This window comes from Muscardinus avellanarius, assembly GCF_963383645.1.
Source record: "Muscardinus avellanarius genome assembly, chromosome: 3".
Classification (NCBI taxonomy): Eukaryota; Metazoa; Chordata; class Mammalia; order Rodentia; family Gliridae; genus Muscardinus; species Muscardinus avellanarius.
Window position 1 is genome coordinate 97301878 of NC_137788.1, and position 27838 is coordinate 97329715.

At 39.2% G+C, this 27838-nt stretch overlaps 1 protein-coding gene across 1 annotated transcript in view; it reads left to right on the plus strand.

Moving 5' to 3' along the window:
- The window catches only part of STXBP3 (syntaxin binding protein 3), a gene marked incomplete at both ends in the record, with an annotated part of 72326 nt that overhangs the window by 36464 nt on the left and 8024 nt on the right, over window positions 1-27838 (plus strand). The window contains 9 exons of the mRNA XM_080693267.1: window positions 1706-1796; window positions 7523-7647; window positions 14247-14342; window positions 14630-14687; window positions 16228-16293; window positions 17899-17979; window positions 20346-20484; window positions 22161-22267; window positions 23268-23360. Coding sequence (XP_080549393.1) covers window positions 1706-1796; window positions 7523-7647; window positions 14247-14342; window positions 14630-14687; window positions 16228-16293; window positions 17899-17979; window positions 20346-20484; window positions 22161-22267; window positions 23268-23360 — 856 coding nt within the window. The remainder of the gene's footprint in view (window positions 1-1705; window positions 1797-7522; window positions 7648-14246; window positions 14343-14629; window positions 14688-16227; window positions 16294-17898; window positions 17980-20345; window positions 20485-22160; window positions 22268-23267; window positions 23361-27838) is intronic.

Sequence of the window (27838 nt, forward strand, 5' to 3'; positions counted from 1 at the left end):
GATGGAACCCAGGGGCCTTCTGTGCGATTCTCCTGTCTCAGCCTCCCAAGCGTGGGGATTACAAGCGTGTGCCACCACGCCCGGTGCCATTTATGGTTTAGTTTTGCCAGATTTTGAACTGGTGTAAATAGAATCATACATTATATTTTGCTTCTTTGCTTAACATTATTTTCTGAGAATCATCCATGTTGTATGTTGCCAGACAGCTTGGATTTTAATCCTAGCTCTATTGCTTACTCACTGTGTGACTAGCCCTAGTTCCTTTATCTATGAAATGGGTTGTCCTTATTTATCACAGGATTGTTAGAATTAAATAAGTTAAGCAGGTGTGGTGGTGCAGACCTATAATACCAGTACTTGTGAGGCTTGAGACAGGAGGATTATAGGTTGGAGGACAATATTAGCAAGTAGTGAGACTTTCATCAACCTAGTGAGACCCTGTTTCAAAATGAAAATAAAAAATAGAACTGGGGGTGTAGCTTTGAAGTAGATTACTCCTGGATTCAGCCCCCGGTACCACACACAAAAAAAAGAATTAAATGAATTAGTATTCGAAGCACTCAGAAAAGTGCTTGCCACTAATAAAACTAGTAGTAAATGCACTATACTACTACATATATTACTAATTTCTCTTTGAGAAGATTCTTTAATCTGAATATTGGAATTTATCAAGTTTATTGGCTGAATTGCTTAATTTCAAATTCATATAGTGTTTTATTACTCTGAATATAGTCATTTTAAAAATTTACCATTTGCCAGATATGGTGACACACACCTATAAACTCAGCTACTCAGGAAGCTGAGGTAGGAGGATCTCAAGTTCAAGGCCAGCCTGAGCAACTTAGTAAGACCCTATCTCAAAATAGCAAGGTCTGGGGATGTAGCTCAGAAGTTAGAGAGTCCATGTATCCAATCCCCAGTACTGCCAATTAAAAAAAAATCCACTGTTAATCACTTAGACTATAGTTAAATTCCTTAATTCAAATATTATTAAATAGACTAATATTATCTGTTTAATATTATTAAACAGACTCTTTCCCTTGAGTATTAGTAACATTCTTCTTACAAGTGATGTGCTAATTACATTCTGGACTCAACAGATGTAAGTGGCTTGTGCCTTTAAAGAGTTCAGTCTCTGTTTCTACTGTTGGGTGGTTCTGCTCAAGAAAATGAGTAAATATTACCAATTTATAATTTATGTATTTATTAATTATTTAGGGATTGAACTCAGGGACTTTCTACCTTTGAGTTACCTCTTCCCCCGCCCAAGCCCTATTTTATTTTTTAGTTTAAAACAAAGTCTCTTTTTCTCTCTTAGCCAGGCGTGATGGTGCATGCTTATAATCCCAGCACTTGTGAGGCTGAGACAGGAGGATTGCACAGGTTCAAAGCCAGCCTCAGCTACTTAGTGAGGTTCTCAGCAACTTAGTGAGACCCTGTTTCAAAAAAAAGTATAAAATAGGTCCGGGAGTATAGCCCAGAGTTTGAAAAGCCCCTGGGTTCCACCTCCAGTACCACCAAAAAAAAAAAAAACCACCTGAATCACACATGATAAGGTTTACATTTAAAGTCCATATATACTATGTAGCACATTTGATATCTGAACTTTTCCATGTTTATAATAAATAGATTGCATGGTTTAATTTTAGGATTTAACTTTATGATATTGTAAAGTATTTCAGCATTTTTTTTTTTCCATATCTAGTAAACCTCTAGATAATGCCAGTAAGCTTGCAAAGCTGGTTGAAAAAAAACTTGAAGACTACTACAAAATTGATGAAAAGAGCTTAATAAAGGTAAGGTAAAAAGGCAAATAGTGACTGTGCATAAAATCTGTATTATTTCTTATAAGTCAAAATAGCTTGTTCATTTATATTTTAGTATTGATTATGGAATCATCATAGATGATAGCAGCTCTCCAGTACTGATTTGAGAATCATTAATGTAGACGGGAGTGTAAATCTTACAGTGTGACTTAGAAGGAAAAATATGGGCTTAAGTTAATTTGACTAAATTATGTAACATGTCTCTACCTTAGTTTTCTCTTCTAGAAAATGGAGATAATAAAATAATATTCTCTTTCCAGGCATGTTGGCACACACCTGTAATCCCTATTCTTGAGAGACTGAGACAGAATCGTAGATTTGAGGACAGCTTCATCAAGTAGTGAGACTTTCATCAACCTAGCAAGACCCTGTTTCCAAATAAGAAATAAAATCGGGCTCAAAGGCAGAGTGCCTCTGGGTCCCATCCCCAGGACCATAAGGAAAAAAGCTTTTTTTTTTTTTTTTTTTTTTTGTACTGGTACTGGGGATGGAATCCAGGGGCATTCTACCTCTGAGTTACACCCCCAGCTCTATTTTTTATTCTTTATTTTGAAACAGGGTCTCACTGAGTTGCGAAGGGCCTCACTAAGTAGTAGCTGAGGTTGTTTTCAAACTGAGATCCTCCTGTGTCAGCCTCCCAAATGCTGGGATTACAAGCATGTGCCACCACGCCTGGCATGGGATTACAAGTGTGGGCCACCATGCCCAGCTTTGGGGTTACTTTAAAAGTTACCTATTTTGGATTTAAAGGCCTAATGAAAGTTGTTATTCTGGTTGTAGTTGTGAAGACAGAATGGCTTGATAAACATAGTATCCTAATTTAAAAAAAAAGCCTTTTATAAGCTAGTGAGAGGGTTAAATGAGTTAATGCATATGAAATCCTTAGAATAATATTTGCCACTGAGTTAATATTAATAAATGTAGGATTCCTGTTGTGGCTAACTCTGTGGCCTTGAGTTTTGTGTTTTTAAATCTATAAAATGGATGAGATAATACATATCTTGCTTGGTTGGTATGAGGATTGAGTTAACATATTAAGTACTTGAAGTTTAATGAATGGTAATTGCTATCATCTTATAAAGATAATATAACATAAATGGGTGGAGTGGGGGTCTGTCTCAGTTGGTGCTTCCTAGCATACCCAACACCACACACAAAAAAAAGATAATGTGATCCAAGACTAAAGGTGGAGCTGGGGAATACCACTAGCATGCAGGTGTGGTTAAAGAATGAAGAGGTGTGGTGTGCGGTGCTGGAGGCCTGGGAAGTCTAGGTTCAGGAACTAGAGAATGAAATATCTTAGAAGAAAAATGGGTCAGGAAACCACCAGTTGCTGTGTGATGATGGAATGAAAGAAGAACACAGGACGTCCAGTGGGAACATAGACTGGGGTATATCTTATTCTAAACCTGAATCTAGCAAGGATACTAGAGGAAGAGGCCCTTGAACTTTAAGAATGAGTATAAAGTGATAAAAGAGGGAGTGTATTGCATGGATAATAGAATTCTTTGGGTAGAGGCAAAATTCAAAAGTAAGCAACTTACCTGGGATGGAAGATATAAGTTTGGGTGGATGGTGTGTGTGTGTGTGTGTGTGTGTGTGTGTGTGTGTGTGTGTGTGTGTGTTTACTGAGGATTGAATCCAGGGGCATTCTACTTCTGAGCTACATACCCAGCCCTATTTTATTTTTTTATTTTTTAATTTAATTTTAAAAAATTTGTGGTATTCTCCCAGGGACATTTTATCTATGAGCTATACCCCTAGCCCTATTTTATTTTTATTTTGAAACAGGTCTTACTAAGTTGCAGAGGGCCTCACTAAGTAGCTGAGGCTGGCCACAAACCTGTAATCCTCCTGTTTTAACCTCCCAAATGCTGGGATTACAAGTGTGGGCCACCATGCCCAGCTTTGGGGTTACTTTAAAAGTTACCTATTTTGGATTTAAAGGCCTAATGAAAGTTGTTATTCTGGTTGTAGTTGTGAAGACAGAATGGCTTGATAAACATAGTATCCTAATAAACGTTGAATGAAAGGAGAGAATAATCAATATGTTAGTAAATATCTGTTTAGTCTCATGATTTTAATGGGAAAAGGACATAAATCCACAAAAATAACTCCACAAATTTTGTGCTTTGTATTTTTTTTGCCTGGGAAATTGACCATCCTTCAGATTCTTAGTACCTTCTTTGACTCAAGGACTTGATAAAATGCCCCCTCTATTTTGGAAGCTTTCCTGGTTCTTCAAGCCTAATGATACTCTCCCTACATAAATCTCAAGCCTTAATATAGTACTAATATTGTGCTTTTTCTTTTTTTTTTTTTCAGTAGTGGGGATTGAACCAAGGGGCATTCTACCTCTGAGCTACCCCCCCCCCCAGCCCTATTTCTGATTCTTTATATTTTGAAGTAGGGTCTCACTAAGTTGCAGAGTGCCTCACTAAGTAGCTGAGGCTGGTCATGAACTAGCAATTCTCTTGTCTCAGCCCCCGAGTACTGAGATTACAAGTGTGCGCCACCACGCCTGACTGTTGTTGTTTTCTTTTTATTTATAATTCTGAATGCTCAGCTCACATATATTCAGGACTTAACTAATTGCCAGACACTGCAGAGTATGTCATGGTATTATTACATTTAATCTTTACAACAATCTTATAAAGCAGAGGTTTTGTTACTATATTTTACTTTATAAAAACAATACTGACATGATACATGTATTTAAATGAAATAACAGGTTGAAAAATTATTCAAGGCCGTAGAACAAGAAAGTGGTCGAGAGCCAGGCGTGGTGGCACACACTTGTGGTGAGACCTTGCTTCAAAATGTTAATAAACCGGGCGTGGTGGCGCACGCTTGTAATCCCAGCATCGGGGAGGCTGAGACCAGAGGATCGTGGTTTGCAGACAGCCTCTACTACTTAGTGAGGACCTCTGCAACTTAGTGAGACCCTGTTTCAAAATAAAGAATAAAAAATAGGGAAGGGGGTAATGCTCGGAGTTCGAATGCCCCTGGGTTCCATCCCCAGATCCACCTGTGGGGGGGGGGAGTGAGAGAGTGAGAGAGAGAGAGAGGGAGAGTAGAGCAAGAGTAAGAGGTCAAATGCCCCTGGGTTCCAACCCCATACTTGCCAAAAAAAACAAAAAATTTAAATAGAATAAAATTAAAAAGGGCGGGAACACCCCTGGTTCAACTCCCAGTACCACACACACACAAAAGGAGTGAATAGTTAATTGAAACATTTTAAAACTTTTTACTGATGTGATTTACCTCTGTCTGATATATGTAAGTAAATAAAAAATGTTTAATGAGTTACAGTTCTCTTATGCTTTGAATAATAGGCCAAATGACTTATTTCTAAAATTGAAGTATAGCAGATACTAACAATAAATTTTCCCAACACCTATTTACTGTTTACCAATTACTGCTGTTTGCTGATTAATGATAGCAGAGCTTTCGTTGTGGTTTATAATCTTAGTTGGCATTAATTTAATCTTTTTAAAAAGTAAAATGGTTGCCAGGTGTGGTGGCACATGCTTGTAATCCCAGTGCTTGGGAGGCTGAGACAGGAGGATTGCACAGGTTCGAAGCCAGCCTCAGCTACTTAGTGAGGCTCTCAGCAACTTAGACCCTCAGCAACTTAGTGAGACCCTGTTTCCAAATAAAATATAAAATAGGTCTCGGAGTATAGCCAGGAGGTAGAAAAGCCCCTGGGTTTCATCCCCAGTACTACAAACAAAACAAAACAAAAAGCATAATGGTTAAACACACAGCCTTGAAGTAAAGTGGAATTGGTTTCAAAACTTCATTCTGAGGCTGGGTGTGATAGTGTATGCTTGTAGTCCCAGCACTTGGAATTTGTGTGTGTGTGTGTGTGTGTGTGTGGTACTGGGGGTGGAACCCAGGGGCTTTATACCTCCAAGCCACACCCCCAGCCCTCTTTTACAATTTATTTGGAAACAAGCTCTTACTAAATTCCTGAGAGACTCACTAAGTAGCTGAGGCTGGCTTCGAACCTGTGCAATCCTCCTGTCTCAGCCTCCCAAGTGCTGGGATTTACTGGGCATGGTGGTGCACACTTGTAATCCCAGCACTTGGCAGGCTGAGACAGGAGGATCGCACAGGTTCAAAGCCAGCCTCAGCTATTTAGTGAGGCTCTCAGCAACTTAGTGAGACCCTGTTTCCAAATAAAATAGAAAATAGGTCTGGGAACATAGCCAGGAGATAGAAAGCCCCTGGGTTCCACCCCCAGTACCAAAACAAAACAAAACAACTCTGTTCTTCTACTTATTAGCTGTGTGATTTGGACAAGTAATTAATGCCTTCAGTGTCAAATGGAGATGATAATACCTATTTCACAGGGTTGCTATAAGAACCCAGAAATAATACATATATTAAAGAAAATAATACATGTATTTCTTGCTTAGCAAAATGTCTTAAAGAGCTGAAGTAATAGCTACTATTCAAAATTTGATAATTTTAGTATTTGTGGAGCTGAACAGATAATAGGTTTAGTATAGGCTAAATTTTTTTTTTTTTTTTTTTTTTTTTTTTGCAGTACTGGGAATTGAACCCAGGGGTATTCTACATCTGAGCTACACCCCAGCCATATATTTTTTTTTAAACAGGGTCTCACTAAATTGTGGAGGCCCTCAGTAGCTGAGGCTGGCTGCAAACCTGTGATCCTCCTATCTCAGCCTACTAAGTACTGGGAGTACAAGTGTCTGCCATCACGCCCAGCTTAAATATTACTTTTTCAAAAATAAACGGCTGAGCATGGTGGTACATACTTGTAATCCTAGTACTTGGAAGGTTGAGACAGGAGGATTGCAGATTTGTGGCAAACCTCAGCTACTTAGTGAGGCCCTCAACAATTTAAAGAAACCTTGTTTCAAAATAATGAATTAAAAACAGAGCTAGGGGTGGTGGCTCACACTTGTAATCCTAGCATTTGGGAGGCTGAGACAGGAGGATCAGAGTTCACGGACAGCCTCAGCTACTACTTAATAAGGCCCTTTGCAACTCAGTGAGACCCTGTTTCAAAATAAAGAATAAAAAATAGGCCTGTGGGTGTAGCTTGGAGGTAGAATACCCCCGGGTTCCATCCCCAGTACTGCAAAATAAATAAATAAATAAAAAAGAATTAAAAACAGGACTTGGGGCATAGCTCGGAGGTAGGAAGCCCCTGGGTTCAAACCTCAGTATCACAGAAAAAATTAATTAATTAAACACAGCCTTTTAATCTAAATATGAAAACTTTTGGTTATATAGTCTTGTTTTTTTCCTATTGTGCCACTCATAATTTTCTTTGTTTTAAAATAATTTCACATTCTTAAAGGTGGTTAACTATTTGTTTTGTTCTGTTGTCTGTTTTTGGTGGGGAAGAAAGTCAGAACTTAGGAAAAAGCCAGGCATGGTGATGCATGCCTGTAATCCTAGTACTTGGAAGACAGTCAGGATAGGTTCCAACACAACTTCAGCAACCTAGCAAAACAAAACAAAAAATAAAATCGGGATGGGGGATATAGTTCACAGTAGAAAATATCCTTGGGTTCAATCTCTAGTAAACCTCTAGTACTCCCCCACACACACACCCCAAAAAAAAAGCGTAGGAAAAGCTTATTCTTATTTTCTAAGATATTAAAAATGTATTCACATAACTTGAAATTAGAATTTAAGTCAATCTTATCTTGTTATTCTAGGGTAAAACTCATTCCCAGCTCTTAATAATTGATCGTGGCTTTGATCCTGTGTCTACTGTCCTGCATGAGCTGACCTTTCAGGCCATGGCATATGATCTACTACCAATTGAGAATGATACTTACAAGCAAGTATAACTTGAGGGGCATATACGAACAGGATAGAGTATGAGCAATTAATGGCTTATGTGGGCATCAGAAATCTGAAAGTTATCTGACTTTATTATTCAGATATTTTATCCTTTTCAATAGTCATAATATTTTAAAAATATACTTTGTAAGTTAATATACAATTTCACTGCTTTGGAGCTTTTTGCGTGTGTTTGCCTCCTAACTAGTTTGCAGCAGAGCTACATTTAAGCAGGTGGAATTTGGACTTCTCACTTATATTAAGAGTAAATACCAGGGATGGTGGTGCACACCTGTAGTCTCACTTGGCAGCTGAGACAGGAGGATTACAGGTTCAAAGCCGGCCTCGGAGCTGGGCGTGGTGGCGCGCGCTTGTAATCCTAGCGCTTGGGAGGCTGAGACAGGAGGATCACACAGGTTCGAAGCCAGCCTCAGCTACTTAGTGAGGCTCCCAACAACTTAGACCCGGTTTCCAAATAAAGTATAATAGGTTTGGGAGTATAGCCCGAAGGTATAAAAGCCCCTGGGTTCCACCCCCAGTACCACCCCCCAAAAAATTAAAAAATTAAAAGCCAGCCTCAGCAATTTACCGGTGCTCTCAGCAACTGAGTGAGAACCTGTTTTTAAATAAAAAATAACATAGGGCTGGGAGTGTAGCTCAGGAGTAGAATGCCCCTGGGTTCAATTCCCAGCACCACAAAAAAAAAAAAAAAGAGTAAATACCAGGCCTACTATATATTTTGAAGTAGAAACCATCAAAATGGTTAGGCTGTGATTATTCTCAATCTACACCAAAAGTGTATTGTCAAAATAATTCATTTTAAAAGGTAGGACACCAGAAAATGAAATAGAATGGCAGTTGAGAAGTAGGCACAGTTTTACCATTTTGGTACTTACTGACTTAACCTTGATAAAAACTTATTTGTTTAAAAGTAACATCACATGAAAAACTAATTGAAAAATTAAATACCTTTTCTGTCAAGGAACCATTTTACTTAGCTTTGTACATCATTTATAGGTATGTATAGGTCTATGCTAATTATGTCTTTTTCAAATTGGCATTTTTTAGCTAAGATTTACTACTTGAAGCTGGCTATAGCGGCACACACCTATAATTCCAGTACTTGGTAAGCTGAGACAGGAGGATTCCAGGTCAAAGGCAGCCTCAGCAACTCAGCAGGACCCTTTTTTCAAAAATAGACAACAAAAAGGGCTTCTCAGAGGTTGAAAGCCTCTGGGTTTAATTCCTAGTACCACCCTCCCCCCCAAAATTTACTACTTGAGCACAGTAGTAAAAATGAAGTGGTTTTCTGAAATATTATAAATTTTAATGTAGCAACAGCTTTTGATAATTATGGGACTTAATTTTTAAAATCAAATATTATTAGGATAATTTTTATCTTTATTATTTTTTTATTTTTGGTGGTACTGGGGTTCCTGGAAACCCTTCTGCTTCCGGACTACACTCCCAGACACCTATTTTTTTTATACTTTTATTTGGAAGCAGGGTCTTTTTTTTTTTTTTTTTTTTGGTGGGACTGGGGATGGAACCCAGGGGCCTTCTACCTCTGGGCTACACTCCCAGACCTATTTTATATTTTATTTGGAAACAGTGTCTCTTAAGCCAGCTGAGGCTGGCTTTGAACCTGCACTATCCTCCTGTCTCAGCCTCCCAAGCGTGGGGATTACAAGCGTGCACCACCACGCCCGGCTGGAAACAGGGTCTCTTAAGCCAGCAAGGCTGGCTTCAAACCTGTGTGATCCTCCTGTCTCCGCTCGGGATTACAAGCATGCGCCACCACGCCTTTCTTTCTTTATTGTATTTTTATTTGCAGTCTGATTAAATCCTGATTTCTCCATTTTTCAGTGTTAATTGTATTGTTAGAGAAATCAACATAGCTATTTTTCTTTTTTTCTGTTTCTTTTTCTGCCCCCCCCCCCTTCCCCGGCGGGTCTGGGGATAGAACCCAGGGGCATTCAACTTCCAAGCTACATCCCCTAGCCCTATTTTTAATTCTTTAGTTTGAAACAGGGTCTCACTGAGTTGCAAAGAGCCTCACTAAGTAGGCGAGGCTGTCCCTGAACCATGATCCTCCTGTCTCAGCCTCTCAGATGCTGGGATTACAAACATATGTCACCATGCCCAGCTCATAGCTATTTTTCTAAAAGGAAAGTTGCTCTTAAGTTTGTTTACAATTGCTTTAGTTTATTTAGGGGTGATGCTATTCCTTGGGTCTATAAACTTTCATTGCTCAAAAGATTTAGAGGCAGACATGGTGGCACAGGCATGTAATCTCAGTACTTAGGAAGCTTGAGACCAGAGGGTCATAGGTTCAAAGCCAGCCTCAGCAACTTAGCTAAAGTCTCAGCAACCTGTTGAGACCCTATTTTCCAAAAAAAAAAAAAATAGAGCCAGGCGCCGGGCATGGTGGTGCATGCTTGTAATCCCTGCGCTTGGGAGGTGGAGACAGGAGGATCGTGCAGGTTCGAAGCCAGCCTCACTGGCTTAAGAGACCCTGTTTCCAAATAAAAAATATAAAAATAGGTTTGTGAGTGTAGCTCAGAGGTAGAAGGGTTCCATTCCCAGTACCACCAAAAAAAAGTCAGGCATGGTGGCGTACACTTGTAATCCCAGTAGTTGGGCGACTGAGAACAGGAGGCATCTCAGGTTCACGGCCAGCCTCAGTTACTTAGTGAGTAACTTGCCTTTGCAACTTACTGAGAACCTGTTTCAGAATAAAGAATTAAATGTAGGGCTGGAGGTATAGCTTGGAGGTAAATGCCTCTGGATTCAATCCTCAGGATGAATGAATTAATGCATAAATAAATAAATAAATAAGGAAGTAAAGCTGTAGATGTAGCTTGGAGGTAGAGTTCCCTGGGTTCAATCCCCAGTATAAATAAACAAACAAATAAAGGCTGGCTGGTTGGCTGGGAGTGTAGCTTGGAGGTAGAATACACCTGAGTTCAATCCCAGTGCAAAAAAAGAGAGATTTAGAAAAAATTAATAAACTCATGAACAATAAAATTTTGGAAGCCGGGCGTGGTGGCACATGCTTGTTTGAAGCCAGCCTCAGCTACTTAGTGAGGCTCTCAGCAACTCAGTGAGACCCTGTTTTCAAATAAATTATATAATAAGCTGGGGGTATAGCCCAGAAGTAGAATGCCCCTGGGTTCCATCCCCAGTACTACCAAAAAATATTTTTGGTTCTAGACTATAGATACAAATTCTAGACTTTTTTTTTTTTTTTTTTTTTTTTTTTTTTAGATCTGGGGTTGGAACCCAGGGGCATTCGACCTCCGAGGTATACCTCCGCCCTATTTTGTATTCTTTATTTTGGAACAGGGTCTCAATAAGTTGCAGAGGGCCTCACTAAGTAGCTGAGGCTGTCCACGAACAATGATCTTCCTCTCTCAGCTTCCCAAATGTTGGGATTATAAGCGTGCACCACCAAGCCTGGCTAATTCTAGACATTTATAACCATCTATCTAGATATGTGTCTTTCAATGAGGCTTGGTAGCACAATGCTTTTATAATCTCAGTACTTTGGGAGGCTGACAGGATCTCAGGTTCGTGGCCAGCTTTACCTATTTAGTGAGGCCTTCTGCTACTAGTGAGACCCTGATTGTGTGTGTGTGTGTGTGTGTGTGTGTGTGTGTGTGTGTGTGTGTGTGTGGTACTGGGGATGGGACACAGGTTTTCTACCTCCGGGCTACACTCCCAGACCTATTTTTTATTTTTGGAAACAGGGTCTCCCAGACCTATTTTTTATTTTTGGAACCCTGGGGTAATCAACTTTCAAGCTGCACCACTACCCCTGCTTTTTATTCTTTATTTTGAAACAAGGTCTCTAAACTGCAGAGGGCCCAAGTTGCTGAGGCTGGCCATGAACCTGAGATCCTCTTGTCTCAGCTTCCCAAGTACTGGAATTACAAGAATGTTCCACCACGCCCGACAAGGTTTGATTTTTTTTTTTTTTTTTTTTTAAGAGCAAGGTAGCCAGTCAGGGTGCAGTGATGCACACCTATAATCCCGGCTACTCAGGAAACTTAGGCAGGAGAATCACAAGTTTGAAGCCAGACTGAGCAATTTAACAAGACCCTGTCTCAAAACAAAAATATAAAAGGGCTGGGGATAGAGTGCAGTGGTAGAGTACCCCTGTGTTCAATTCTTAATACTGAAGGAAAAAAGCTATGACCCCTTCTCCTGAATCCAAAAATTTAGAGATAAACTTATATGAGAACACAAACTCTCTGAGCTCATCAAAAATTTTTATAGGATATGATTTATCACTAAAACCAAATTTTAGTTACCTCTGTGTTGCTAAATCCAAATGTCAATTCTTGCTGGCTCCTTCTTAATCCTCCATTCTCAGTGTTAGAATGTTCTAGTGCTCTCTGGGCATGGTGGTACACACCTGTCATCCTAATATTTGGGAGGCTGAGATGGGAGGATCACAGGTTCGAAACCAGCCTCAGCAACTTAGTGAGCTTTCAGCAACCTAGGGAGACCCTATTTCAAGCTAAAAAATAAAATAAGGCTGGCAATGTAGCACAGAGGTAGAAAATCCCTGGGTTCCATCCCCAGTACCACACACACACACAAAAAAAATGCCTTGTTCAGGTGCTCAGTTTTTGGGCCTTCTGCTTATTTATATGTTCTCATGGGCATATTCATTCTCAAGGTTTGTTTGCTTTTAGATCTCAAATTTGTATGTCCTGAACCTTATTCCTGAAATTGAGATTTGTGTATTCGACTCCCTCCTGGGTATCTTCACTTGGAATGTCTAATGAGCATCTTAAGATTGTATGTCCAAACCTGAGCTCCTGATAATCCACTCCAAACTGCTCCAACCACAGTCTTTACCCATCTCAATAAATGGCAGCTTCTGTCTTCTAAAATTACTTAATACAAGCCGGGCGTGGTGGCGCCCGCTTATAATCCCCATGCTTGGGAGGCTGAGACAGGAGGCTCTAACAGGTTCGAAGCCAGCCTCAGCTTACGTAGTGAGGCTCTCAGTAACTTAGTGAGACCCTGTTTCCAAATAAAATATAAAATAGGTTTGGGAGTATAGCCCGGAGGTAGAAAGCCCCTGGGTTCCACCCCCAGTACCACCAAAAACAAAACAAAACAAAAAAAATTACTTAGTACAAATTTTCAGTCACCTCTTCTTTCACCAAAAACATTGGATTCCTTGGCAGATCTTCATGGATACATTTTCAAACCCTATCCAGAATAAAAACTATTCCTAGCCAACAATTTTCATCTGGTTTATTACAGTAGATCTCTAGTAATTTTGCTTCTGTCCTTGGCCCCATTTTAATCTTCCCTAAGCACACAACACACATACCACAAAAAACCTTAATAAAAGCTAAGTCAATTCATGTCACATCACTCCTAAGAACCTGTAAGTGGCTTCTCGTTTTTGTTAGTGAAAGCCAGGTCCTTGCAGTGGCCTCAAGGCCTTACATTGTTTATGCCCCCCCCCCCCGTTATTATTTGATCTTATTGCCTGTTACTCTGCCTCACGCTCACTCCACGATAGCCAGACTCCACTCCTTGCTGATTCCTCATCATAACTTTTGATAGAAACAGAAAACAAAACAGGAAATTCCAGGTTCTGTTGTTCATCTTGGTGATTTCTTTAAATTGATCTTCATAAGGCACTTGTCAAAGTATTATTATATAAGTACAGAGTGGCATTTTTAATGACAGAGGCTTCTGTCTCCAATGTAGCCTAGTAATTAGCAGAGCTATTTTACCTTTCGACATCTATAATTAATGCCGTACAGATAGATGGTTTTATACTTGGGACCTATAATTTTTGGAGTTATAAAAAATGATTGTATTCATATAGCAGAAGTCTTCATGTACCTCTGCAGTCCAGAGCTAGGAAAGCTCAGTACCGTTTTTCCTAATCTTGGCTGAGGAAATTGACAGTCTCAAGAACTTCTTTGTAATACGTGGTACTGGGGATTGAACCCAGGTGCATTCTGCCTCTGAGCAACATGTCCAGACATTTATTTCTTTTATTTATTTATTTAATTTTGAAACGGCTTCTTGCTAAGTTACTGAGGCAAGGCTCATACCTGTGACCCTCCTATTTCAAACTCTCAAGTACTGGGATTATAGACATGCTCTATTGTGCCCAGCTAAAACTAACATTTGAGAATAAAAATATATTGCTAGACATCACACTTTAGTTTTTAACATAAGGATAGCAATATGCCTTAGTTTTTTTGTCATTTTTTTTTTTATCCTCCTAAAACAGTAGATTGTATTACATACACTTTTTGGTTTCTTTTTCAAAATTTTGTTTGTAAAAATGTTTCCTCTAGCCAGGCGTGTTGGCGCACACTTGTAATCCCCTCACTTGGGAGGCAGATACAGGAGGATCGCGCAGGTTCGAAGCCAGCCGCGCTGGCTTAAGAGACCCTGTTTCCAAATAAAAATATAAAAAATAAGTCTGGGAGTGTAGCCCAGAGGTAGAAGGGCTTCCAGGAACCCCAGTACCACCAAAAAAAAAAAAAAAAAAAAAAAGTTTCTTCTCTACTTTTGGGGAAAATACAAAAATTTTACACATCCTTCTACTTTCAGATATAAAACAGATGGAAAAGAAAAGGAGGCAATCCTTGAAGAAGAAGATGACCTTTGGGTCAGAATTCGACATCATCATATTGCAGTTGTATTAGAGTATGTAAATCCATTTTAATTTTTATTCCATATCTTTAGATACTAAAAATACTATATTAGAGTACATTTTATAATCTTAAAATAATTTTGTAAAGGCCAGGCATGGTGGCACAAGTTTGTAATCCCAGTACTTGGGAGGCTGAGACAGAGAATTGCAGGTTCAAGGCCAGCCTCAGCAATTTAGTGAGACCCTATTCCAAATAAAAAATAAAATCGGTCTGGGGGTGTGGCCTGGAGATAGACGTCTCTTGGGTTCCAATTTAAAGAATTATCTCATAATTTTACAGGGAAATTCCAAAGCTTATGAAGGAAATTTCATCCACAAAGAAAGCAACAGAAGGGAAGGTAAGAATCTTACTTAACGGTCAAAAATTTTAATTTTATATTTAATTTTTTATTTGGGGAATATTGTTACAAACACAAAAGTATAGAAGATCAACTCCTGTGTACTCATTACCTCATTTGAAAAAATTAGCATTTTATCTGTCTTGCTTTATTAAAAGTTTTTTTTTTTTCTTTTTAGCTCTTGTTTTGTTTTTGTGGTACTAGAAATTGAACCTATGACATTCTACCTCTGAGCTACACCCCCAGCCCTTTTTATTTTTTATTTTAAGACAGAGTCTGGTTAAGTTGCTAAGGGTCTCATTAAATTGCTGGAATTGGCCTCAAACCTGAAATCCTCCTTTCTCAGCCTCCCAAGTAGCGAGATTACAGGTGGCTTTGGTCACTTTCTTCTTTTTCCAGTCTGTTAGTAATCGTATGCCAGACATTGCCAGTGATGCGTTGCAGACGTTCTCGGTGATGCTCCTTCTGCAGAGTGTGGTGCTTTGTTCTGGCAGGCAGTTCAAATGCTGAAGCATAGACCTGATTCTGTTGAACTTTGTGGCAGTGTTTATGGTGAATATATTTCACGTCTGCACTTAGTCCTGAGGCATAATTCTAGGACTGAACGTTGGGGGTGTTCGCTTAGGTCTCTACTTTGTCTGGACCCGAGGATGTTAGCGTTCTGTTAGCGCTGAGACCCCTCTCAAACCTGTCAAGCACTCAACTACTCAGTAGGCCTTTGAGAGTTATGCCAGGTCTTAGAAAGTTATCTCTCATACTGCATTAGGCCTTTGAAGGCTAATCCTTCTCCATGTGAAATATCCTCCATGTGAAATATCCTCCACATGTGCAGATTAGGGGCCCAAAGGCAACCACGCTAAACATTTTAGGGTTGTATTCTGGCCAGCTCTTCTTTCTCTAGCACCCTGCCCCTCAGCAGCCTGAAATTCAGGTCTCTTTCTTTATCTTCACCCAGAAAGAATAATTGTTTTCTATTTGACCCTTACTTTTAGTTTGGTTTGGAAAACATTCCCAGGGAAGAGGAGAGTGAATACGAGGATCATTTGTGTTTTCTTCACGCAGAGCTGTTTTTACCTGTTGCCTGAAAGCTATTTTTAATTTGTCCTGTTTTATTTTTGTTTGTGGGGGAGATATATTTTGATGTCTGTCTGCTGCTTTATTGTTACTGAAATTAGAAGCCTCCTGAAATTTTCTTTTAAAATTTTACCAAATAGTTAATAAACTAACTAGATTTGGTAATACTTTTTTATTTTTATGGCGCTGGGAATCGACAGAGGGGCATTCTACCTTTGAGTTACACCTCTAGCCTTATTTTATTCTTTAATTGGAAAAGGGTTTAAGTTGCTGCAGGCCTTGCTAAATTGCTGAGGCTGACTTTGAACCTGCAATCCTCCTGTCTCAGCCTTCCAAGTACTGGGATTACAGGTGTGTGCCACCATGCCCAGCTAGCATGATAATATTTAAAACTCCAGAATTGAAAAGTTGTAGTACAGAATACCTGAATCATAGGTTTGCTTAGACTATTTTTTATTTTTCCTAGACATCACTTAGTGCTCTTACCCAGCTGATGAAAAAGATGCCCCATTTCCGTAAACAGATTACTAAGGTAAGCAGTATGGTATATAAGATGCTTTATTATTCTTAGTGCTTTATTGTTTTTATTGGTCTATCCAGTCCTGTAGTTAACAGTGAGTTTCCTAAAATACTTGTTGTTAGTTGTCCTCTATATCTTTACTTTTGGACAGAGAACTATCCCAAATATCTTAAGCTTCCCAGTAACTTCTATATATACCGTCTAGATTTGATCAAATCCATCTTAAGCTTTTTATCTTTATCTTAAAGAGCTAAATAGAATAATTTTAATATTTATTAACTTTATAGGAAAATTTAACACTAGACCAAGCAGTGTTTATTATTGTACATGTTTTTTAAAAAGTAGTAGTTATAGAGTAGATTTAAGCTATATGGTCAGGTAAACTATTTCTTTACTGTTCTAGCTCTGTGTGTGTGTGTGTGTGTGTGTGTGTGTGTGTGTGTGTGTGTGTGTGTTGCTAGGGATAGAACCCAGAGGCTTTCTACTTCCAGGCTATTCTCCCAGACCTATTTTCTATTTTATTTGGAAACAGGGTCTCACTAAGTTGCTGAGAGCCTCACTAAGTAGCTGAGGCTGGCTTCGAACCTGTGTGATCCTCCTGTCTCAGCCTCCCAAGCACTGGGATTACAAGTGTGCACCACCACACCTGGCCTAGCTCTTCTTACACATAATTCTCAAAATAATTTTATACTCTCCATTCTTTGTTATTTTTTTGTTTTTTGTTTTTTGTTTTTGTTTGTTTTTTGTGTGTGTGGGTCTGGGGATGGAACCCAGGGGCATTTGACCTCCGAGCTACACCCCCAGCCCTATTTTTTATTCTTTATTTTGAAACAGGGTCTCACTTAAGTTGCAGAGAGCCTCACTAAGTAGCTGAGGCTGTCCGAGAACCGTGATCCTCTGGTCTCAGCCTCCCCAGTGCTGGGATTACAAGCGTGTGCCACCACACCCGGCTTTCCATTCTGTTTTTTATCCTCTATCTAGATCTCATTTCCTTTCTTGAGCTGTTTTTCTTGCTTACATGTTACCTTTTTTTACCTAAGCCCATAGTTTCCTTCAGGCCTGTCTCAAAAGTTTAATATTAAGTTGCACAAAAGTTATTAACTTTATGCTAAGTGACCTTAGTCACAAAAACTAAGAAATCAGATGCTCTCTCTAATGTGCAGAAGCTAGGGAGAAAATGGGTCATAGGAGGAACTTTAGACGAAGAAAGAGAAACTGTAGATGAGCAAATACAGTGACATAACTAAGGGGATGGGGGGGAATAGGGAAATTCTTTAATGCTCATGATGTACATTAACAAACATATCAAAGTCAGTCACTAAGTCAAACATGAGAAGGAGAGAGGGGGAAGGAATGGGGAGGTAATTGGGTAAGGGCTAATTGGGTGATGTGTGCATGTATGCCTCCACCATCGCGTACTCCATTAAGATGTATGACTACAGTGCACCAATAAAAAATTTTTAAGAGTAATTAAAATGCTTTAAAGGGATTCTTTTCTTTTTGGAACCGGGTATTGAACCCAGAGCCCCACACCTGCAAAGCAGGCACTTTGCCACTGAGCTACATCCTGGCCCCTTAATTAAAATGCTTTAAATGATTGATTTCTTTTGATTTTAGCAAGTTGTCCATCTTAATTTGGCGGAAGATTGCATGAATAAGTTCAAGCTTAATATAGAAAAGCTCTGCAAAACTGAACAGGTATGAACAAAGCCTGGAATATCTATATTTCTAGTAGATTTCTAGAATGAACTTTGTGAGTTCAAATATAACTTTTTATTGTTGCTCCATACAGTGGTTGCTTTCACAAAATCAGTGCTTTCTGTTACTATAACAAATAATGGAGATAATCAGCTTATAAAGAGAAAAGGCTTATTTTGGCTTGTAGTTCTGCAGCTTTTGGTTTTGGTTTTAGTGCTAGGGATTGAGCCCAGGACCTTACGCATGCTAAGCACACACGAGGTTTTGGAAGCTTCAGTTCTTGATCAGCTGGCCTCGTTACATTTAGGCCTATGGCGAGGCAGCAGCACATCATAGCAGGAGTGTGTGACAGAGCAAAATTGCTTACATTGTGGTGAAAAATCAGATGGAAGAGGAAGGGGTAAGGATTCCAGTTTTTCTTTGAGGGCACATTAGTGTTATGCCCCTCGTGAACCGAAGGTCTCCCACTGGGCCCTACTTTTTAAAGTTTCCACTACTTCCCAGTAGTGCTAAGCTGAGGACCAAACCTTGAACACATAGGCCTTTGGGTGACATCATCCAACTACAGCGCCCACCCGTTAACAAGTAGCTATGTAGTATTTTAGGAAGGGGTTCTTTCTGAGCTGTGATTTTGTATTTTTAGTGGAATGGAGTGACTTTTAAGTTTTTGGAGTGTTATTTTGGGGTAGCATTGTTGACGGGTCTTTCTCAGAGGGTACAGCATTGAATGTGGCATCCTAAAGAGCATTGTGTATGCACATTGCACATTTTACCTTTTACATTTTAGTTGGGTTTGTTTGTACTTGGTATTGAACCTAGGGCCATTCTCCCTCTGAGCTACACCCCAAGCTCGTTACTGTTTGTTTGTTTGTTTGTTTGTTTTGAAATGGTCGCATTACGTTGCTGAGGCTAGCCTCAAACTTGTGATCCTTGTGTCTCTGCCTTCCAAGTATTGGGATAATAAACATGCACTGTACCATCATTTTGCTGGTGACATGTTGCTTGTTTTAAGAAGCTTTTTGTATAATGTCTCAATTGTTTATATCATTATATTCTAAAACAGAGTACGAGATGTATGTAATATTAAATATTTTAGTGGCCACATTACAAAGGTAAAAAGCAGTACAAACAATTTTAATAATATATTTTACTTGATACATCAAAAATATAATTCCAGTGTATAGTCAGTATAAAAATTATTAACTAGCCGGGCATGATGGCTCACGCTTGTAATCCCAATACTTGGGAGGCTAAGACAGGAGGATTGCAGATTAGAGGACAGCCTCAGCAATTAGTGAAACTCTCATCAACCTAATAAGACTCTATTTCCAAATAAAAATAAAATAGGGCTGGAGGTGTGGCTTGGAGGTAGAATGCCCCAGGCTTCCATCCCCAGTACCAACTACCAAGTATTCAGAAGCTGATATTTTGCATCCACAGCACATTTAGTTCAGATTGACCTTTTTTTTTTTTTTTTTTTTTGCAGTACTGGGTATTGAACCCATGGGCATTCTACCTCCAATCTACACCTCCAGCCCTATTTTTTATTCTTTATTTTAAAACAGGATCTCAGTAAGTTACAGAGGGCCTCACTAAGTAGCTGAGGCTATCCTTAAACCTGTCACCTCCCTTTCTCGTCCTCCCAAGTACTGGGGTTATAAGCGTGGGCCACAACCCCCGGCACATTGATCACATTTCAGGTGCTCAGTAGCCACCAAGTGGTTAGTGGCCACCATTATTGAACAGCATAGATTTAGTCTTTTTTAGGGGGAATAAGGGGATATCGGGGATTGAACCCAGGGGTGATCTGTCTCTGAGATATAGCCCATTTTAATATTTTTATTTTGAAGCAGTCTCAGTAAATTACTAAAGTTAGCCTCAAATATGTAATCCCTCTATCTCAACCTCCCAAATAACTGGGATTACAAGCCTAAGCCACCACCACACCTGGCTAGGTTTAAATTTAAGATTTTTTTTTTTTCGGGGTGTGTGTGTGTGTGTGTGTGTGTGTGTGTGTGTGTGTGTGTGTTACTGGGGGTGGAACCCAGGGACATTCTACCTCTAAGCTACACCCCCACCCTTTTTAATTTTTATTTTGAAACAAGGTCTCACTAGGTTGATGCGAGTATCACTACTTGCTGAAGTTGTCCTTTGAACCTGCAATCCTCTTGTCTCATTCTCCCAAGTGCTGGGATTACAAGTGTGGGCACCACATCTGGCACTTTTGCATTTTGTCCAATATATGGTTTACAAGTGATGTCCACATTTTTGTGTGTGAAATGTCAAATGTTCTATTAAAATTTGATAGCTTAATATATTTCTAACTTTAAAAATTGTTTTATAAACCACTGACTATTTTCATTAAGGATCTGGCACTTGGAACTGATGCAGAAGGTCAGAAAGTGAAAGATGCTATGCGGGTTCTCCTTCCAGTTCTCCTCAGCAAAAATCATGATAACTGTGATAAAATAAGAGCAATCCTACTTTATATCTTCAGTATTAATGGTAATGGAGATTTTTATTTTCATGAATATTAAAATACTCAGCTCTAAAAATCTGTGTGTGTGTGTGTGTGTGTGTGTGTGTGTGTGTGTGTTTCCTGAGGATTAAACCCAGATGTGTTCTACCTCCAAGCTACCCTCTGAGCCCTATTTTGTTTTTTATTTATAAACAGGGTCTCACTATGTTGCTGACAGCCTCACTAAATTGCTGAGGCTGCCCTCAAACCTGGGATCATCCTGTCTCAGTCTCCCGGGTACTGGGATTATAGGTGTACATTGCCACGCCTGTCCTTGAACCTGTGATCTTCTTGTCTTAGCCTCCCAAGTACTAAAATTACAGACGTATGCCACCACTCCCAGCTCCAGCCCTATCTTTTATTCTTTATTTTGAAATGGTCTCACTAAGTTGCTAAGGGCTTCACTAAGTAGCTGAGGCTGGCTGTGAACCTGTCATCTTCTTGTCTCAGCCTCCCAACTACTGGAATTGCAAGTGAGTGTCACCATGCCCAGCATGGTGATTCACACCCTTAATTCCAGTACTTGGGAGGCTGAGACCAGAGGATTGTAGGTTCAGAGACAGCCTCAGCCAAGTAGTAAGACTCTAATCAACCTAGCAAGACCCTGTTTCCAAATAAGAAATAAAATCTGGCTATGGGTGTAGCTTAAAGATAGAATGCCTCTGGGTTCAATCCCTAGTACCACACACACACATTAAGAAATACGAGGAAAAATATAACATTGAGAGAAGACTGAGGGGGATAGAATTGAACTATTTGACTCTTTTTTTTTTTTTTTTTTTTTTTTTTTTTAATCCTTGTGGTAGGCACTGGGGATTGAACCCATGGGTGTTCAACTTCCAAAATGTACCCAAGTCCTGTTTTTTGTTTGTTTTTCTTTTTCTTTTTCTTTTTTGCGGGTCTGAGGATGGAACCCAGGGGTATTTAACCTCTGAGCTATACTCTCTGCCCTATTTTTTAATTCTTTATTTGAAACAGGGTCTCACTAAGTTGTGGAGGGCCTCACTAAGTAGCTGAGGCTGTCCGTGAACCGTGACCCTCCTGTCTCAGCCTCCTGAATGCTGGGATGACAAGCATGTGCCACCATCTCTGGCTGTTGTTGTTGTTGTTGTTGTTTGTTTTGTTTTGAAACAGGATCTTATTAAGTTGCTGACGCTCTCCTTGAATCTGCAATTTCCTGTCTCAGTCTTCCAAGTACTGGGATTCAAAACATGTGCCACCATGCCTGATTGACTGTTTGCTTTTTATTTATTTATGTATGTATGTATGTATGTATGTATGTATGTATGTATGTATTTGTACTGGGGATGGAACCCAGGGGCCTTCTACCTCTGGGCTACACTCCCAGACCTATTTTTATATTTTATTAGGAACAGGGACTCACTAAGTTGCTGAGAGCCCCACTAAGTAGCTGAGGCTGGCTTCAAACCTGTGTGATCCTCCTGTCTCAGTACTGGGATTACAAGTGTGTGCCACCACGCCTGGTTGACTGGTTTTTATAAGCTTTACTCTGGTGTAGCCAGAGATAGAATGCCTTTGGGTTCAATCCCTAGTACTAAAACAATAAAAATAGAAAAGCTTTATTCAGGAGTACCACCTAAAACCTAGAATTGATTGCAGTACCAATTATGTGATTGTGCACTCATATTTTTTCTTATCTAAGGAACAACGGAAGAAAATTTAGACAGGTTGATACAGAATGTAAAGATTGAAAATGAGAGTGACATGATTCGTAACTGGAGTTACCTTGGTGTTCCCATTGTTCCCCAAGTAAGAAACTTTCTGTTACATATTTACTTATATATTTGTATATGTGATTGTTTACATAAACTTTTTTGGAGGTGGGCTCTACTGGGGATGGAACCCAGGGGCATTCTACCTCTGAGCTACACCCCCAGCCCTATTTTTTTATTCTTTATTTTGAAAATGGGTCTCACTGAGTTGCAAAGATCCTCACTAAAGTAGCTGAGACTATCCGTAAACCGCGATTCTCCAGTCTCAGCTTCCCAAATGCTGGGATTACAAGTGTGCATACCACACCCAGCTTCTCATCATTTTTATAATAACTTATTTGAATAAACTTATTTCCTGATGCTATTATCAATTTTACCATGAAAGCTCAAGATACTGTTAAGTTACATAGCCACACATATTCGTGTGTGTGTGTGTGTGTGTGTGTGTATACACATGTGCGTGATTAAAGCTAAGAGGATTATACCTCTAAGCTACCTCCCTGGCCCTATTTTATTTTTTATCATGAAACAAGGTCTCATGAAATTGTTGAGGTCCTTGCTAAGTTGCTGAGGCCGGCTGCAAACCTATAATCCTCCTATCTCAGCCTTCCAAATACTGGAATTACAGGAATGTACCACCATGCCCTGCTTATTCTGATTTTTTTTTTCTTTTTTCTTTTTAGTACTAGGGATGGAACCCAAGGCCATTCTACATCCATCCTACACCCCCAGCCCTATTTTTTATTCTTTTTTTTTTGAAACTGGGTCTCGTTGAGTTGTAAAGGGCCTCACTAAGTAGCTGAGGCTGTCTGTGAACCGTGATCCTCCAGTCTCAGCCTCCCAAATGCTGTGATTACAAGCATGTGCCACCACACCTGGCCTTATTCTGATTATTAAGGAGATACTTCTATTCTTCGTTTTAAGTCAAATACAAATAGTATTTACTAATAAATGTTTTCATGTCAGGAAACATAATAAGTGTCATATTACTAAATAAAATTTGGTTTTTTTTAAATTTTATTCTTCTATATTATTAGTCTCAACAGGGCAAACCATTAAGAAAAGATCGGTCTGCAGAAGAAAAATTTCAACTTTCTCGATGGACACCTTTGATCAAAGATATTATGGAGGTAAGGGCAGTGTGGTAGTGCACATTTGTAATCCCAGACACTTGGAAGGTCGAGGTAGGATTGAGACCATCCTGGCAAACTTAGTAAGACCTTGTCTCAAAATAAAAAGGGAAATGGACATAGCTCAGTAGTAGAATGCTTGTGGGTTCAGTCCCCACTATCACAAAAGGAAAAAAGATATTGTGGAGGTAAAAATCCTTGGGTTTCTACTTATACCTGAGTGCTCTCTACAGAGTATTCTTTACTTGTATGTTTATCTGTTACTTTGTTACTTTGAGCATATCTAGTGGGCAAGAATTTTCTGCAGCACTAGGAGGCTTCACAAAAGAAGGCTGTGTCTGGGGTCAAGGGAAAGAGGAAACTCTTAAAGATTCTTTGCTTGAACACCTCAGAAAAACACTACTGACTCTGAAAATATATAAGTAAATAAAAATAAGCACATATATGCTTTATGAAAAGCATTGGAATTTTAAATAAATATATGTAACATAAATGTAATTGATTTTGAAGAAAAGTTCAATAACAAACATATACCATCATTAGAAAGGAGGCTGAGACTGGAGGATCGTGGTTCATGGACAGGCTCAGCTACTTAGTGGGGCTCTCCACAACTTAATGAGACCCTGTTTCAAAATAAAGAATAAAAAATAGGACAGGGAGTATAGCTCAGAGGTCGAATGCCCCTGGGTTCCATCCCCAGACCTGCAAAAAACAAAGAAAGAAAGGAAGGAAGCAGGGAGGGAGGGAGGGAGGGAGGGAGGGAGGGAGGATTCTTGTAAATGTATTTATTAAAATATAAACTTTACTGAGGTTTACTATTAGGTCCCACGAATGGATAATGCTTTTAGTATTATTTGCGTTTAGAATATAAAGTCAACTATAGGAAGTTATAAAATGAGCTAATTTAAGTGGTTTTAGAAAGCAAAGATTCTGGAAGGAGAGGAGTGGGGAAGGAGTCCGAGGGACGTTCACCAAGTGCGGTGTGCATGTATGTCGCCATCACTATGAACTTCATTATGATGTGAGACTATAAAAGGGCTGTGGTGGTAGCTTGAGGGTCCCTGGGTTCAATACCCAGTACTAAAACAAAAACGAAGAACCCTTATATGCCCAGTAAATAATTATTCAAAATTTCCTTTGACTTAAATCCCACTTTCTGCTTTCCAAGTGTTAAATTCAGAAAATCCACATTTAGCCAGGCATGGCGGTGCAGGTTTGCAGTCCCAGTACTTCAGAAGGTGAGACAGAATCGAAGGTTTGTGACTTAGTGAGGCCCTGTTTCAAAATAAAGAATAAAAAAAATAGAGCTGGAGGTGTTGCTCAAAGATAAAATGGTAAAATGCCTGTGGGTTCAATCCTTGGTACCACAAGAAAAAAAAAATCTACATTTGAATAAGTGGCAATCTTAGGCTTTTAGGATTTCTTCTGAAACATGGTTTCTTCCTTTCTTGCAGTTTTATAGAAATATTTTTCTACTGTTTCAGGCTGACTCCTTATGTCCACCTGTCAATACCATTTTTACTATCATACTGTAAAGCAGTGATCTCCTGACTTAGTTATGCACAACTAGTTATAAAAAATTGTATGCATGAAGCCAGGCATGGTGGTGCATGCTTAGAACCCTAGTACTTTGGAGGGTGAGACAGGAGGATCACAGGTTCATGGTCAGCCTCAGCTACTTAGTGAGGCCCTTCACAACTTAAGGAGACCCTGTTTCAAAATAAGGAATAAAAAATAGGGCTTCGGTATAGCTTGGAGGTAGAATGCCCCTGGGTTCAATCCCTAGTACTACTACCCAAAAAAAAGTATGCATGAGCCTATTTATAAAGTATAGATTGCCATGGTAATAAAACACAATAATTTATATATATTATATTCATACACATAAGTATATCATAAAATATAGCAGGAAAAATTTTTTAAAAATAAAATGAACCCCAGATGTGGTGCATGCCTGTTAATCCCAGTATTTGAGAGGCTGAGACAGGAGATTTGCAGGTTCAGCACCAGCCTCAGCAACAGCAATGTAGTAAGACTTTAAGCAACCTAGGGAGATAAAAACAAAAAGGTTTGGGGGGTGTAGCTCAGAGGTATAATGACCTGGTTCAATCCCCAGTACCACCAAAAAAAAAAAAAGAAAAAGAAAAAGAAAAACTTCTCACATCCCAACCAATCGTCTGGAGTATGTATCCCTAGGCCTCGCATGCACATGCGATTTGGGTTCCACTACAATAAAAGACAGAGCCTTAGAAATATGTCAGGACTGGGAAGAAGTTTTGAAACCTCTAGCACTCTGTATCTGTAAGGTCATCATGCCAGTGCAGAGGCCTTCCAAATGAAGAAAGGAAGCTTTACAGTAAATACTGGTTTAATTAGTAAGTAAATGATTACATTAGTTTTTTGAAGCAAGTAAGATGAGTTTGAAGCCGGGCGTGGTGGCGCACGCTTATAATCCCCGTCCTTGGGAGGCTGAGACAGGAGGATCGCACGGGTTCGAAGCCAGCCTCAGCTACTTAGTGAGGCTCTCAGCAACTTAGTGAGACCCTGTTTCCAAATAAAATATAAAAAAGGTCTGGGAGTATAGCCCAGAGGTAGAAAGCCTTTTGGTTCCACCCCCAGTACCATAAAAAAAAGAAAAAGATGAGTTTGAAAGAAAGAACTGATCTTATTATATTAAATATTTATATATCTCTAATGTTTGTTTATTATAAATACAGATATTTACCTTTATGCAAAACAAATTGAAAAAGTCTTGAATTTATAACATTTTTAAAAATACACTTTTATTGGTGAGTCGGATATGATGGCACATGCTTGTAAACCTAGTACTTGGGAGGTTTAGGAGGATCACACAGGTTCGAAGCCAGCCTCAGCTGCTTAGGCTCTCAGCAACTTAATGAGACCCTGTTTCCAAATAAAATATAAAATGGGTCTGGGAGTATAGCCCAGAAGTAAAAGGCCCCTGGGTTCTATCCCTAATACCACACACACACACACTTTTATTGATACGTTGTAATCTCACATAATGTAAATCATGTTGATGGTGATATACCTACACACAGAGCTTGGTAGGCTTTCCCCCTGCTCCCATCCCATGCTCTCTTCCCCATACTGAGATTGTCATTGGTATTTCCACATATGTACATAAAGCCACTGGTAGTAATTCCTTCAATGATCCTCACTCTTTCTCCTCCCTGGCTCCATGGGTTTTTTCTCCATTATTGGGAGTTCCTCTGGTATCCCAGTTACTCCCTAACTTGCCATATTAGAGAAAACAAGACCTTTCACTTTCTATGACTGGCTCCTCACACTTAATACAATGTTCTCCTTTCATTTTCCAGCAAGTGATATAATTTTGTTGTTCTTTATTACTGAGTAGAATTTGATTTTGTAGATAACCCATATTACTGTAGTTCTCTGATTTCAGACCCTCTGGAAAGATATCCAGGAGTAGTACAACTGGATTTTATGGTGGATCCAGCCTTAATTTTCTGAGGACTCTCCACACTAATCTCCATAGTGGCTGAACTAATTTGCAATCCCACCAACAGTATAGTAGAGTTCCAATTTCCCCACATTCTTGCCAGCATTTATTGCTTTTTGTCTTCTTGGTGATTGACATTTGGATTGGAGTTAGATGGAATCTCAGTGTAATTTTGATTTGCATCTCCCGGAGTATTAATAATGTTGAACATTTAAAAAATATATTTATTGGCCATTTGTATCTTCTTTTGTGAAGTGTCTGTTTAGTTCATTGCCCATTTCTCAACTGGGTTATTTGGTGTACTGTAAAATTTTTTAAGTTCTTTGTATATTCTAGATATTAGCCCTCTATCAGAGGGATAACCTGCAAAGATCTCCCGTTCTGAACTTTCTCTTTAGACTCTTGATGGTTTCCTTTGATGAGCAGAAACTTGAGATTAATGCCATCTGATCTGTTAGTTCTTATTTTAATTTCCTGACCTATGGAGATCGAGTTTTAAGGAAGTTTCTGCCTGTGTCTGTATACTGGAGAATTGGACCTCTGCCCTCCTCTAGTAGCTTCAAAGTCTCTGGTCTAATTTCCAGGTCTTTGATTCATCTCGAATTGACTCCTGTGCAAGGTGAGAGGTAAGGATCTAGTTTTTCTACAGCTGGATAACCAATTTTTCCCAACACTATTTGTTGAAAACACTGTCTTTTCTCCAACATATTGTTTGGCCCCTTTGTTGAAAATTAGTTGGTTATAAGTATATGGATTTGTTTCTGTATCTTCTGTTCCATTGGTCTATATGTCTGTTTTTGTGCCAATAATGTGCTGTTTTTATTACTATAGCTCTGTGGTATTATTTGAAGTCAGGAGTTATGATGCCTTCTATATGCTTTTTGTTTCTGCGAATTGCTTTGGCTATTCTGGGTCTTTTTATTTCTTTATATAAAATTTAGCACTGATTTTTCTAGGTCTGTGAAGAATGACATTGCTATTATGATAGGGATTG